Source organism: Oncorhynchus masou, chromosome 1 (genome assembly GCF_036934945.1).
Source record: "Oncorhynchus masou masou isolate Uvic2021 chromosome 1, UVic_Omas_1.1, whole genome shotgun sequence".
Lineage (NCBI taxonomy): Eukaryota > Metazoa > Chordata > Actinopteri > Salmoniformes > Salmonidae > Oncorhynchus > Oncorhynchus masou.
Genome location: NC_088212.1, coordinates 64,127,281 through 64,139,488, shown reverse-complemented (window position 1 = coordinate 64,139,488; position 12,208 = coordinate 64,127,281). Strand labels below are relative to the sequence as shown.

Sequence of the window (12,208 nt, the reverse complement as noted above, 5' to 3'; positions counted from 1 at the left end):
TAACCCGGAAGCCAGTTGCACCAATGTGTCAGAGGAAACACTGTGCAACTGGTGACTGAAGTCAGTGTGCATGTGCCCAGCCCGCCACAGGAGTCACTAGAGCGCAATGGGAAAAGGACATCCCGGACAGCCAAACCCTCTCCTAACCTGGACGATGCTGGGCCAATTGTGTGCCGCCTCATGGGTCTCCAAGTCGCGGCCAGTTGCGACACATCCTGGGATCAAACCAGGGTCTGTAGTGATGCCTCTCGCACTGCCTTAGACCGCTGCGCCACTCGGGAGGCCCCTGACAAGTTGACTTTCATCAATATATTCGCCTGCATTTACTCCCCAAAAATGAAATGCTAATTAGCTGCTAATGTGGCTATCATAAAGAACTACAAATAGCATGATCTGGATGAGACAGCTGAATAAAGGCAAAGGTAAGAATATCTGGATTAACTATCTAATTAGCTAAATTCAGTCATGAATAAATTGGCTAAATGTTTTTAAATTAATAATTTTGTGAACTGTCTAAAGTAAGTTTTAAATTAACACAATACCTATTAGCAAAGGTGTCAGCTAGAGAAGATGTGCACGAGCTTGCAGGGATTTGTAGTGTTCTATGATGTCTACTTTGATGCTAATTAGCATGTTCAAATCTGAGAGTAAACAGAGCTGAATATATTGATAAAGGCCAACTTGTCTGAGAGAGATTTACATGGTTAACAAAAAACGTCACGCTAGGATAAGCCTACACGACACACAGCCCGTAATTTAATTGTTTCTAAAATCAAATGGTGGAAAAACTATTTCCCTGTTTGACCGCTAGGTTTTATGGGTATTATGACACCTTCACTGTGGGGCTCTATTTGAGTGTACCGGATGTACGTTTACTATGTTACGTCTAGTCTATGAGACCAGCCTGCAGCACTGGTATATGGATTGCCTCATACAGTTGAAGTCGGAAGTTTACATACATTTAGGTTGGAGTCATTAAAACTCGTTTTTCAACCACTCCACAAATGTCTTGTTAACAAACTATTGTTTTGGCAAGTCGGTTAGGACATCTACTTTGTGCATGACAAGTCATTTTTTCAACAATTGTTTACAGAAAGATTATTTCACTTATAATTCACTGTATCACAATTCCAGTGGGTCAGACGTTTACATACACTAAGTTGACTGTGCCTTTAAACAGCCTGGAAAATTCCAGAAAATGATGTCATGGCTTTAGAGGTTTCTGATAGGCTAAATGACATCATTTGAGTCAATTGGAGGTGTACCTGTGGATGTATTTCAAGGCCAACCTTCAAACGCTGTGCCTCTTTGCTTGACATCATGGGGAAATCAGCCAAGACTTCAGATAAAAAACGGTAGACCGCCACAAGTCTGGCTCATCCTTGGGATCAATTTCCAAACGCCTGAAGGTACCATGTTCATCTGTACAAACAATAGTACCCAAGTATAAACACCATGGGACCACGCAGCCGTCATAACGCTCAGGAAGGAGACATGTTCTGTCTCCTAGAGATGAACGTACTTTGGTGAGAAAAGTGCAAATCAATCCCAGAACAACAACAATGGACCTTGTGAAGATGCTGGAGGAAACAGGTACAAAAGTATCTATATCCACAGTAAAAACGAGTCCTATATCTACACAACCTGAAAGGCCGCTCAGCAAGGGAGAAGCCACTGATCCAAAACCGCCGTAAAAAAAGCCAGACTACGGTTTGCAACTGCACGTGGGGACAAAGATCGTACTTTTTGGAGAAATGTCCTCTGGTCTGATGAAACAAAAATACAACTGTTTGGCCATAATGACCATCGTTATGTTTGGAGGAAAAAGGAGCCTTGCAAGTCGAACAACACCATCCCAACCGCGAAGCAATGGGGTGGCAGCATCATGTTGTGGGGGTGTTTTGCTGCAGGAGGGACTGGTGCACTTCACAAAATAGATGGCATCACGAGGGAAAATTACGTAAATATATTGAAACAGCATCTCAAGACATCAGTCGGGAAGTTAAAGCTTGGTCAAAAATGGGTGTTCCAAATGGACAATGACCACAAGCATACTTCCAAAGTTGTGGAAAAATGGCTTAAGGACAACTAAGTCAAGGTATTGGAGTGGCCATCACAAAGCCCTGACCTCACTCCTATAGAAAATGTGTGGGCAGAACTGAAAAAGCTTGTGAGGCTTACAAACCTGAGGTGTACGAACCTGACTCAGTTACACCAGCTGTCAGGAGGACTGGGGCAAAATTCATCCAACTTATTGTGGGAAGCTTGTGGAAGGCTACCTGAAACATTTGACCCAAGTTAAACAATATAAAGGCGATGCTACCAAATACTAATTGAGTGTATGCAAACTTCTAACCCACTGGGAATGTGATGAAAGAAATCAAAGCTGAAATAAATCACTCTACTGTTATTCTGACAGTTCCCATTCTTAAAATAAAGAATAATGACAGGGAATATTTACTAGGATTAAAAGTCAGGAATTGTGAACTGAGTTTAAATGTATTTGGCTAAGGTGTATGTAAACTTCCGACTTCAACTGCATATAGTCTACTAGTATCGATTTAAATTGAGAACATATAGCTCAACATGTAAACCATGTGAGAGTTTTGCTATTCTCTGCATGCCATATGATAAACTGAAAAATGGATTCAGATAGCTGATATACTGAGACAGAGTGACAATTAAACAAGAGTGGAGATCTTACAACTAGACAAAAAGGAAATGTTCATTTGAGAATACAACACAGAGACATTAAAGACACAGAGACCCTTCTCTTCTTTATTGCAGGATTGTGATTAATCAACATCGACACTAGTTCATTTTGAATAATATTTTAACAGTTAAAACAAGTTAAACACTTCATCACTGCAAAATGTACAAGTAAGCTAACTCTTATGTAAAGATTAGACATCTTAGTCTAAACAATAGAAAAGTGAGTGGTAGTAACAAGTAGGCTATTATTAGTAAAACAATTTCAGGTGAACAAAAAACTCGATACCAGCAGTGACTAACCTTGCTCCATTGAACCCTGATCTACTGGGTGAGCAGACTTCTGTTTCAGCCCAGCAATAGTACACTTGATTATCAACTCATTAGGTTTGATAAGTTGAATCAGGTGTGTTATTTCTGGGCTGAAACAGAACCTTGCACACCTATCAGACCTCCAGCCTTCTCCAATTGTAATAGGTTTATACATTGTGTGTGATGTTCAACTGTTTTTGTATACAACATGTGCTACACATATAACCCAGGGCATATAGGTAGGCCTACCTATGTTAGCAAAAGTTATATACAAAAATACACTGGTATACACAGTTACTGTGTGAGAAGGTGTTAAAGTTAGCCATTGTTATGTATATGTGGGCTAAAAAGTACCAGTGGCCTGGCTTTGGCCCCAAGTGAGAGCAGGTCTGCTGGAGCCACGACCCAGACACGGGTGCCGGCCCACATAGATGGAAACAAAAAGTCTGAGCCTTTTAGGTAAAACACTGGGGTAAATCCTGTACGGAAACACACCATTAGTCTCTTGGGACATTCATTAGGACCTCTCTCTTCATCTGCAAACACAGGCTTTCACAATTTTCCATAACTGAGGACAGAAAACATCACAACAAAACAGAATTCCTTATACTGAAATTAGTCAACACTGAACATTATGTTGCTATTATCTCTCTGTCCTCCGTTTTTCTTTCTTGGGACTGGAGAATATTTGTATAATGTCCTCCCACAACATTACCTGCCCTGTCCAGTAGCCTACACTCTCCCTTCACTGACAGCTAGAGCTGCAATCTCTTCCTAGGCTGTGATCAGCAAATGCATTTGGAGACTGTTTTTAAATTGCAATGATTACATCAAGATACTGTAGTTAGCTAATAGAAAGTTATCTAGATAATGACATTTAATTCACTTAGCTAAACAGTGTGTAAAGTTAACTGAGCTGCTAGCTAACAAGCTGAGTTAGCCTACAAAGTGGCCTACTAGAAGTGTAATACATAGTTTAACATTTCAAAATATATTTACTTACTTGAATAGGTTCTCCCACTGCCTCTGTTTTTGAGCCCTTATTTTTTATAATAATGGGCAATCTTCAAGATTTTTTGGTGGTAGCAAAGCACCGCCAGCAGCAATATGGACGAATGGTGACAAGGTAAAACGTGTGTTTGTCGACAGAGCAGTTTAGAACGTGTTGTGACATTTCACTTAACCAGCATAATCCACTTTCAATTTTAACAAATATAAATCGCAGACTGTCAGCCTCACTTAATCATTTGAAAACGTGCACTTGAAACTTGCAAACGCAACAACTCTCTACAAAGGTGTCCTAACCGGACGGAAAACAGTTGCACACATAACACCCCCCCGCCCCCCCTACAGGTGTTGAAATGTAACAGCCAATCAAAATCTTGTGGAACTGTTCAAATCGCCTTTGCAATACAAAATTCACCAGGCATGACAACAACATGATTTTGGAGGCATGGCAACGCAAGACTATATCAAACCCAGTGTGACAGGTGCCAAAGGAGATGCTACAGCCACTCATTCAAACAGGCATGTTGCTATGTTGGTCAGCCAGGTTGTTAGGAGATTGTTAGGAGGTCAGAGTGTTGTGCTGCAGCCAGTACATCTGTACATCTATCACTGTTGCTTTGCTGTAGTGCCTCAGTTTACCCATCACCGGGGTCAAGGTCTTGTGTTGTGGTATATTGTGTTTGTTCTGTTGTGATGTTGTGTTGTGTTGCGATACCTCTGTCCGTCCATCACCGGGGTGCAGGTGTACTCTGGGGGGTAGTAGGGTGGTGGAGGGATGGGTGGGATGAACTCGTCAAAGTCAAGGGTCTGGTGCAGGATGGTGCCGTGGGGGGTCATGCAGTCAGCGCTCAGGGCTCGTGCTCTGTGTGGCATGAACTGAAACAGACAGACAGATAGAGAGAGACACAAACCCAACTTTTATTTCAGAGACAGGAAACCGCCGGCTATTTGTCTCATTCTGAAAGCTTTATACACGGACCATTGAACGTGTTAATTTCAACAACATTCTGTAAAAAAAAGGCATCTAGAAAAAAGGTTATCTGACACAATGATGTTTATTTTTTCGATACTCGGACAAAGGAACTATGCAGTAGCATGCGTCATTATCGGTGGCAAAGTCGTTAATGGCCGGGCTAATAAAGCCAGACACAATGGAGCAGTGGAGGAAAACACGCTGGCTGGATCAATACGTGTCAAGTGAAGGAAGCCTGCCCTGGCCTGGCCAGAACGTTGTGCATTGAGTCAGTCAGGCTTTAGGAGGCAGCCAGCTTTGTTCCTGGGAGCTGAAAACTTTCCTTGTGAAATGGGAATGAAGCCAGATTGAGAGGGGCTCTGTGAGTGTACTGGGAATAGGAGGAGACAGGTCCTTTGTCATTCACCCTCCTGTGACCTTACGGCTGTACAGGCCAGTTTAATCTCTCCTGGTCTGTGTTTTTAAAACAGTGGCATGTTTCACATTCCTCCTGCTCCCAACCAGACGGCGACGTGCCATTGAGAAGTTCCCATTCAGGACGCACTGGAGTTCAGCTTGTCTACTTTGAAGTTCAAATCTGACTTTGAGAAATGTGCCCATCTGTTGCTTTGTGTCTGCCATCAATCATGTGTCATACAAGAAGAGCAAAGAAAGTTTACATAGATATATTCATTATCAGTCAAGGACAAAGACATGAAAAGCTCTCATTGAAATTTTGACTAAAAAGTAAAACCTTGCCCTTACCACCTAAATGACTGTGATCTGTATCATTTTAGGTTACAAAAAGTATTGTTTTTGCATTTTCTTCTAGTCACAAAAGATGAAGAAACTGAACCAGGTGCAAAATCAAACATATTGTCCTGCTCTTAAGCTTAAGGTCCTGTAGGTCATTGTGCCTGTCCGGTGACTGTGTAGCTGGGACCACTAGTGATGTCATGCATTGCCACTCTGTGCTCTGAGATTAAACTAATCCTCTACTGGCAGCTTCCACTCTAGCCCCTGCACCAATCCCATTGCTAACCCCTACATCTGCATCAGCGCCAGGCAGTCCCAGCCCCTGCATCTGCCCCGGCTCCAGCCCCAAACTCCTGTCTCACTAATATACAGTGGGGCAAAAAAGTATTTAGTCAGCCACCAATTGTGCAAGTTCTCCCACTTAAAAAGATGAGAGGCCTGTAATTTTCATCATAGGTACACTTCAACTATGACAGACAAAATTAGAAAAAAAATCCAGAAAATCACATTAAGGGATTTTAATGAATTTATTTGCAAATTATGGTGGAAAATAAGTATTTGGTCAATAACAAAAGTTTATCTCAATACTTTGTTATATACCCTTTGTTGGCAATGACAGAGGTCAAACATTTTCTGTAAGTCTTCACAAGGTTTTCACACACTGTTGCTGGTATTTTGGCACATTCCTCCATGCAGATCTCCTCTAGAGCAGTGATGTTTTGGGGCTGTTGGTGGGCAACACGGACTTGCAACTCCCTCCAAAAATTTTCTATGGCGTTGAGATCTGGAGACTGGCTAGGTCACTCCAGGACCTTGAAATGCTTCTTACGAAGCCACTCCTTCGTTGCCCGGGCGGTGTGTTTGGGATCATTGTCATGCTGAAAGACCCAGCCACGTTTCATCTTCAATGCCCTTGCTGATGGAAGGAGGTTTTCACTCAAAATCTCACGATACATGGCCCCATTCATTCTTTCCTTTACACGGATCAGACGTCCTGGTCCCTTTGCAGAAAAACAGCCCCAAAGCATGATGTTTCCACCCCCATGCTTCACAGTAGGTATGGTGTTCTTTGGATGCAACTCAGCATACTTTGTCCTCCAAACACGACGAGTTGAGTTTTTACCAAAAAGTTCTATTTTGGTTTCATCTGACCATATGACATTCTCCCAATCTTCTTCTGGATCATCCAAATGCTCTCTAGCAAACTTCAGACAGGCCTGGACATGTACTGGCACTGCAGGATTTGAGTCCATGGCGGCGTAGTGTGTTACTGATGGTAGGCGTTACTTTGGTCCCAGCTCTCTGCAGGTCATTCACTAGGTCCCCCCGTGTGGTTCTGGGATTTTTGCTCACCGTTCTTGTGATCATTTTGACCCCACGGGGTGAGATCTTGCGTGGAGCCCCAGATCCAGGGAGATTATCAGTGTTCTTGTATGTCTTCCATTTTCTAATAATTGCTCCCACAGTTGATTTCTTCAAACCAAGCTGCTTACCTATTGCAGATTCAGTCTTCCCAGCCTGGTGCAGGTCTACAATTTTGTTTCTGGTGTCCTTTGACAGCTCTTTGGTCTTGGCCATAGTGGAGTTTGGAGTGTGACTATTTGAGGTTGTGGACAGGTGTCTTTTATACTGATAACAAGTTCAAACAGGTGCCATTAATACAGGTAACGATTGGAGGACAGAGGAGCCTCTTAAAGAAGAAGTTACAGGTCTGTGAGAGCCAGAAATCTTGCTTGTTTGTAGGTGACCAAATACTTATTTTCCACCATAATTTGCAAATAAATTCATTAAAAATCCTACAATGTGATTTTCTGGATTTTTTTCTTTCATTTTGTCTGTCATAGTTAAAGTGTACCGATGATGAAAATTACAGGCCTCTCTCATATTTTTAAGTGGGAGAACTTGCACAATTGGTGGCTGACTAAATTCATTCAGCTCTATCAATCTCCCACCCAGGGCTTATCTGCCATATACCCATCCAGGAGGCCACACAATTTACAGCTCAGCTCATAAACTATACAAAGCCTTCTCGTATACAATGTTAAAACTTTATGCTCCCGCAAGTTTATTTCTTCCCTGTAAAACATTGCCCAGAGATATTAAAGGGGTGCAGGCAAACTTCGCTGGTATCGCTAGTATCGCTATGTTTTAATGGTGTCTATGAGGGCACTACGGCCCACCAATCATCTGGGAAAGTCATTCTAAATGGGCTGAGAGCATTGCTCTGAAGGGCAACGGGAGCACCCCGCCATATTGATTTCCCTGATGACAGCAAAGCATCTAGGTTTAGAACACAGTCATTGTTTCCCTTATAATGCTAAGGGTCGTTTTAAGGACAGCATGCCTTTTAAGGTGAACATATTACCAACTACAGTGAGGGAGAAGAATCATTATTTCCCCTTTAATTGGTTTCTTCAAATCCTCTGTGGTTTTTATCGTGAAGTGGAGGTTCTGGATTGCTCTGGGATGGGTGCTCTTTGTGATGTGTGTAGACATTATCTAAGCATTATCAAAGCCTCCTTCACTCATGCTGCCAAACATACCCTCGTAAAACTGACTATTCTACCGATCCTTGACTTCGGCGATGTCATTTACAAAATAACCTCCAACTGTCTATCACAGTGCCATCCGTTTTGTCACCAAAGCCCCATATACTACCCACCACTGCGACCTGTACGCTCTCGTTGGCTGGCCCTCGCTACATATTCGTCGCCAAACCCACTGGCTCCAGGTCATCTATAAGTCTTTGCTTGGTAAAGCCCCACCTCATCTCAGCTCACTGGTCACCGTAGCAGCACCCACCTGTAGCACGCGCTCCAGCAGGTATATTTCACTGGTTATCCCCAAAGCCAACACCTCTTGTGGCCTCCTTTCCTAATAGTTCTCTGCTGCCAATGACTGGAACGAACTGCAAAAATCACTGATGCTGGAGACTCATATCTCCCTCACTAACTTTAAGCACCAGCTGTCTGAGCAGCTCACAGATCACTGCACATGTACATAGCCCATCTGTAAATAGCCCATCCAACTAACTCATCCCCATACTGTTATTTATTTTATTTTGCTCCTTTGCACCCCAGTATCTCTACTTGTACACTCATCTTCTGCACATCTATCACTCCAGTGTTTAATTGCTATATTGTAATTATTTCGCCACTATGGCCTATTTATTGCCTTACCTCCCTTATCCTACCTCATTTGCACACACTGTATATAGACGTTTTCTATTGTGTTATTGACTGTATGTTTGTTTATTCCATGTGTAACTCGGTGTTGTTGTTTGTGTCGCACTGCTTTGCTTTATCTTGACCAGGTCGCAGTTGTAAATGACAACTTGTTCTCAACTAGCCTACCTGGTTAAATAAAGGTGAAATATATATATATATATATATATATATATTTAAATCTGGTCAGACTAAAGACAATTTATTGAAAATCTGTATGGAATTACAATACTACTGATTCTACTACCGCCATCTGAGGAGGAGAATTATGAAGCCAGCATTAGAAGGCCAAGTGTGTTTACCTTTCATGATGGTTCAGAGCTGCTCTCCATAAGGCTATAGATCAGTCTCATTGAGTCCAGGTCAGACAGAGTCAGAGACCAAGTGTCCATTGTGTTCTCTGTCACACTACTTACGATCTGTAGCACATCAGTGGAGACCATCTGCATGCAGCACATGGCAGTGGCCAGGGCACAGACGATGGTGGAGATGACATTCAGGGCGCACACACTAAACAGGAGCTCCTACAGGACCCAGGCAGAGGGAGAGAGGGAAGGTGGAGGGAGAGAGGGAAGGGGGAGGGAGAGAGGGAAGGGGGCGGGAGAGGGAGTCACATTTGAGGCACAGTGAGGAAAGGTAAGCAAATATTACAGCATGAGAACACGAGAGGAAATACATATATAGAGGGAATAAATGAATGAGAGAGGGACTGAAGGTGACACAGACAATGGTGATGTCATTACCAAGGCGACACAGCACAGCAGGGGAGAACTGCAGAGGAAGGATACAGTACATCATAACAGCAGAAAATCGCCCCTTAAATCTGAGAATGATCCAACCAGGAACAAAGTCACCCTCATAGCTCAGCACTGCATTTTCTGCAGCGCCATCCTCTCCCACTCAGTAAACCATGTGGGAATGAAGTAATATGAATCCCTGCCGGCCCTGACACTTCATGTCATAAAAGCCTGTTTACAGACAACTAGCTAAATGTAGCCCAAACGGGCTGCTTTGAAACCCCAGTCAGCAGCATTGCTTACAACCACAGGAACAGTCTAGAAGAAATGAAACACCCACACTGGTCATTAAAAACATTGTGTGAGTCTGACATTTACCCAAGCTCTCTTTTTATTTTGACATGTGTTCACCATTGGGAGGCAACCGATGTTGAAAATTGTTGAGGTTATAGCAATGGATTCCCATTGATATGACAGGTGAAATCTCTGATAACCTTGGTGTTCTTGCGACCAGAGAGCTCGAGACTCACACAGCCTGGCAGGTGAGGTCCCGAGTGGCAGGTGAGGTCCCGAGTCTGTGAAACAGATCCTTTCTCAGTCAGTCCCTTTGAGAAACACATTGTGTGATGAGCAGGCAGCTTAAAGCTAACGCCCGCCTCTCTGGAGAGGAATGAGGAGGGGCCTTACAGAAATACTGTCAATTAGAATGTCTCCTCAGCACCATGGACCATGGTAACCAACCAAGACCATGAACAGTGCCTTTTACTGTTGAGGTGTGATATAATAGGACATCTCATCAGCACCATGGACCATGGTAACCAACCAAGACCATGAACAGTGCCTTCTACTGTTGAGGTGTGATATAATAGGACATCTCATCAGCACCATGGACCATGGTAACCAACCAAGACCATGAACAGTGCCTTCTACTGTTGAGGTGTGATATAATAGGACATCTCATCAGCACCATGGACCATGGTAACCAACCAAGACCATGAACAGTGCCTTCTACTATTGAGGTGTGATATAATAGGGCATCTCATCAGCACCATGGACCATGGTAACCAACCAAGACCATGAACAGTGCCTTCTACTGTTGAGGTGTGATATAATAGGACATCTCATCACCACCATGGACCATGGTAACCAACTAAGACCATGAACAGTGCCTTCTACTGTTGAGGTGTGATATAATAGGACTGCAAGCTTAAAGCCCAGTGTTTTCCTGTTCAGGTTGCATGGTCAAGAAAAACTCCTGTCCCGAAAGCAATCTTCTATACGGTTGGTATGTGGAGTACTTCAACGCAGCTTAACAATAGTAGCACCATTGTAAATGAGCACGGAACAAGAGGGAACCATCTCTCTTCCTAGTCTCTAGGTAAGGTGATAATAGCCCCCAGAAGAGGTGTCTGTGTTCCAAGGTTATGCACTGACATAAGATGATTTATTGAATTCTCAGCAAGAATAAATATGCATACTAGTGAAATTGAACCCCATGCAACCTGAAAATAGGCTCTTGATTTCATTCCATGTTGCTTTTCTTTGTGACTTGGCTAGACTTCAAGGTGAAATTCTAAGCCGGTAAATGTCCTCACCCATACATTGCTTTTTCCAATAGCGATCAGGCATTCTGATCATGTGGATACTGAATAGGGAGAAATGCACAGCCTGAGCTAACCACAGTGAGGACCACAAATTGCCATGGCATTTTACTCTCATTCTAAATACTATGTTTACATTTTCAAACAGACAATAGAGAGCTATTATGGATGAACACTGTTTGTTTGGAACACAGTATTATTTCCTAGTGATATTCACTGTACATACTAGTACCACAGTATGGCATAGTGTCATTGTAGCTTTGGAGAGAGATTTGACAAGCAGAGTAGACAGACCTTTAAGTCAAACAAGAGGCAGATCTGTCACTTCTGGCCTTCAACTATGTTCTATCACTTCCCTGTCTGGCCTAATATGATCAAACCCTAACACGCATACAGGATCATGTTATTAGTTCTGACTCAGTCACTTTATTTGACACTTGGGAACAAAGTGCTAGCTTGGCAGAGATGCTCCTGTGTACTTAGAGAGGTGAATAATACATGGACATTGGTACTTCAGTATAAACATGCATAGTAACTCTTTTCAAAAGAGGAGACATTTTGTTTATTTTCCTTTGCATTATATCTTGTTTGAGGTGTTGACACAGCTGATTTCTCCTCATCTTTTTGGGATACGTTCCTGTTCCATGCCTTGCTAGTCACACAAACCCAATCCAGATACTGGGAGTCACAGGAGAACCATGTCCTCATTCAGCGTAGCCTATTTCATTATTCAGTTCTCTTTGCAGTGTTGCATCACCTTGTGCATCCAATCTACCAAACAAACTGGCATCCATGGTGAGTTCAATGGCTCACTCCGGGGAAAGGAATAGAGAGAAGAGGATGCCAAATGAATCATTCTTGAGCTTCACTTACCATTTCAAAGAGAGAGAGAAAAATACACTGAGATCT

At 42.8% G+C, this 12,208-nt stretch overlaps 1 protein-coding gene and 1 long non-coding RNA gene across 2 annotated transcripts in view; both read right to left on the bottom strand.

Moving 5' to 3' along the window:
- Positions 1-12,208, bottom strand: part of fam189a1 (family with sequence similarity 189 member A1) — a 141,030-nt gene that overhangs the window by 15,983 nt on the left and 112,839 nt on the right. Inside the window, exons 5-6 of the mRNA XM_064977240.1 lie at positions 9,378-9,485; positions 4,745-4,905 (exon numbers count right to left, since the gene is read on the bottom strand). Coding sequence (XP_064833312.1) covers positions 4,745-4,905; positions 9,378-9,485 — 269 coding nt within the window. The remainder of the gene's footprint in view (positions 1-4,744; positions 4,906-9,377; positions 9,486-12,208) is intronic.
- On the bottom strand, positions 2,748-4,334 carry LOC135557913 (uncharacterized). The gene is made up of 2 exons (XR_010458283.1): positions 4,025-4,334; positions 2,748-3,589 (listed from the first exon to the last, which is right to left on the bottom strand). It is a non-coding gene; the product is annotated as an uncharacterized LOC135557913 (long non-coding RNA).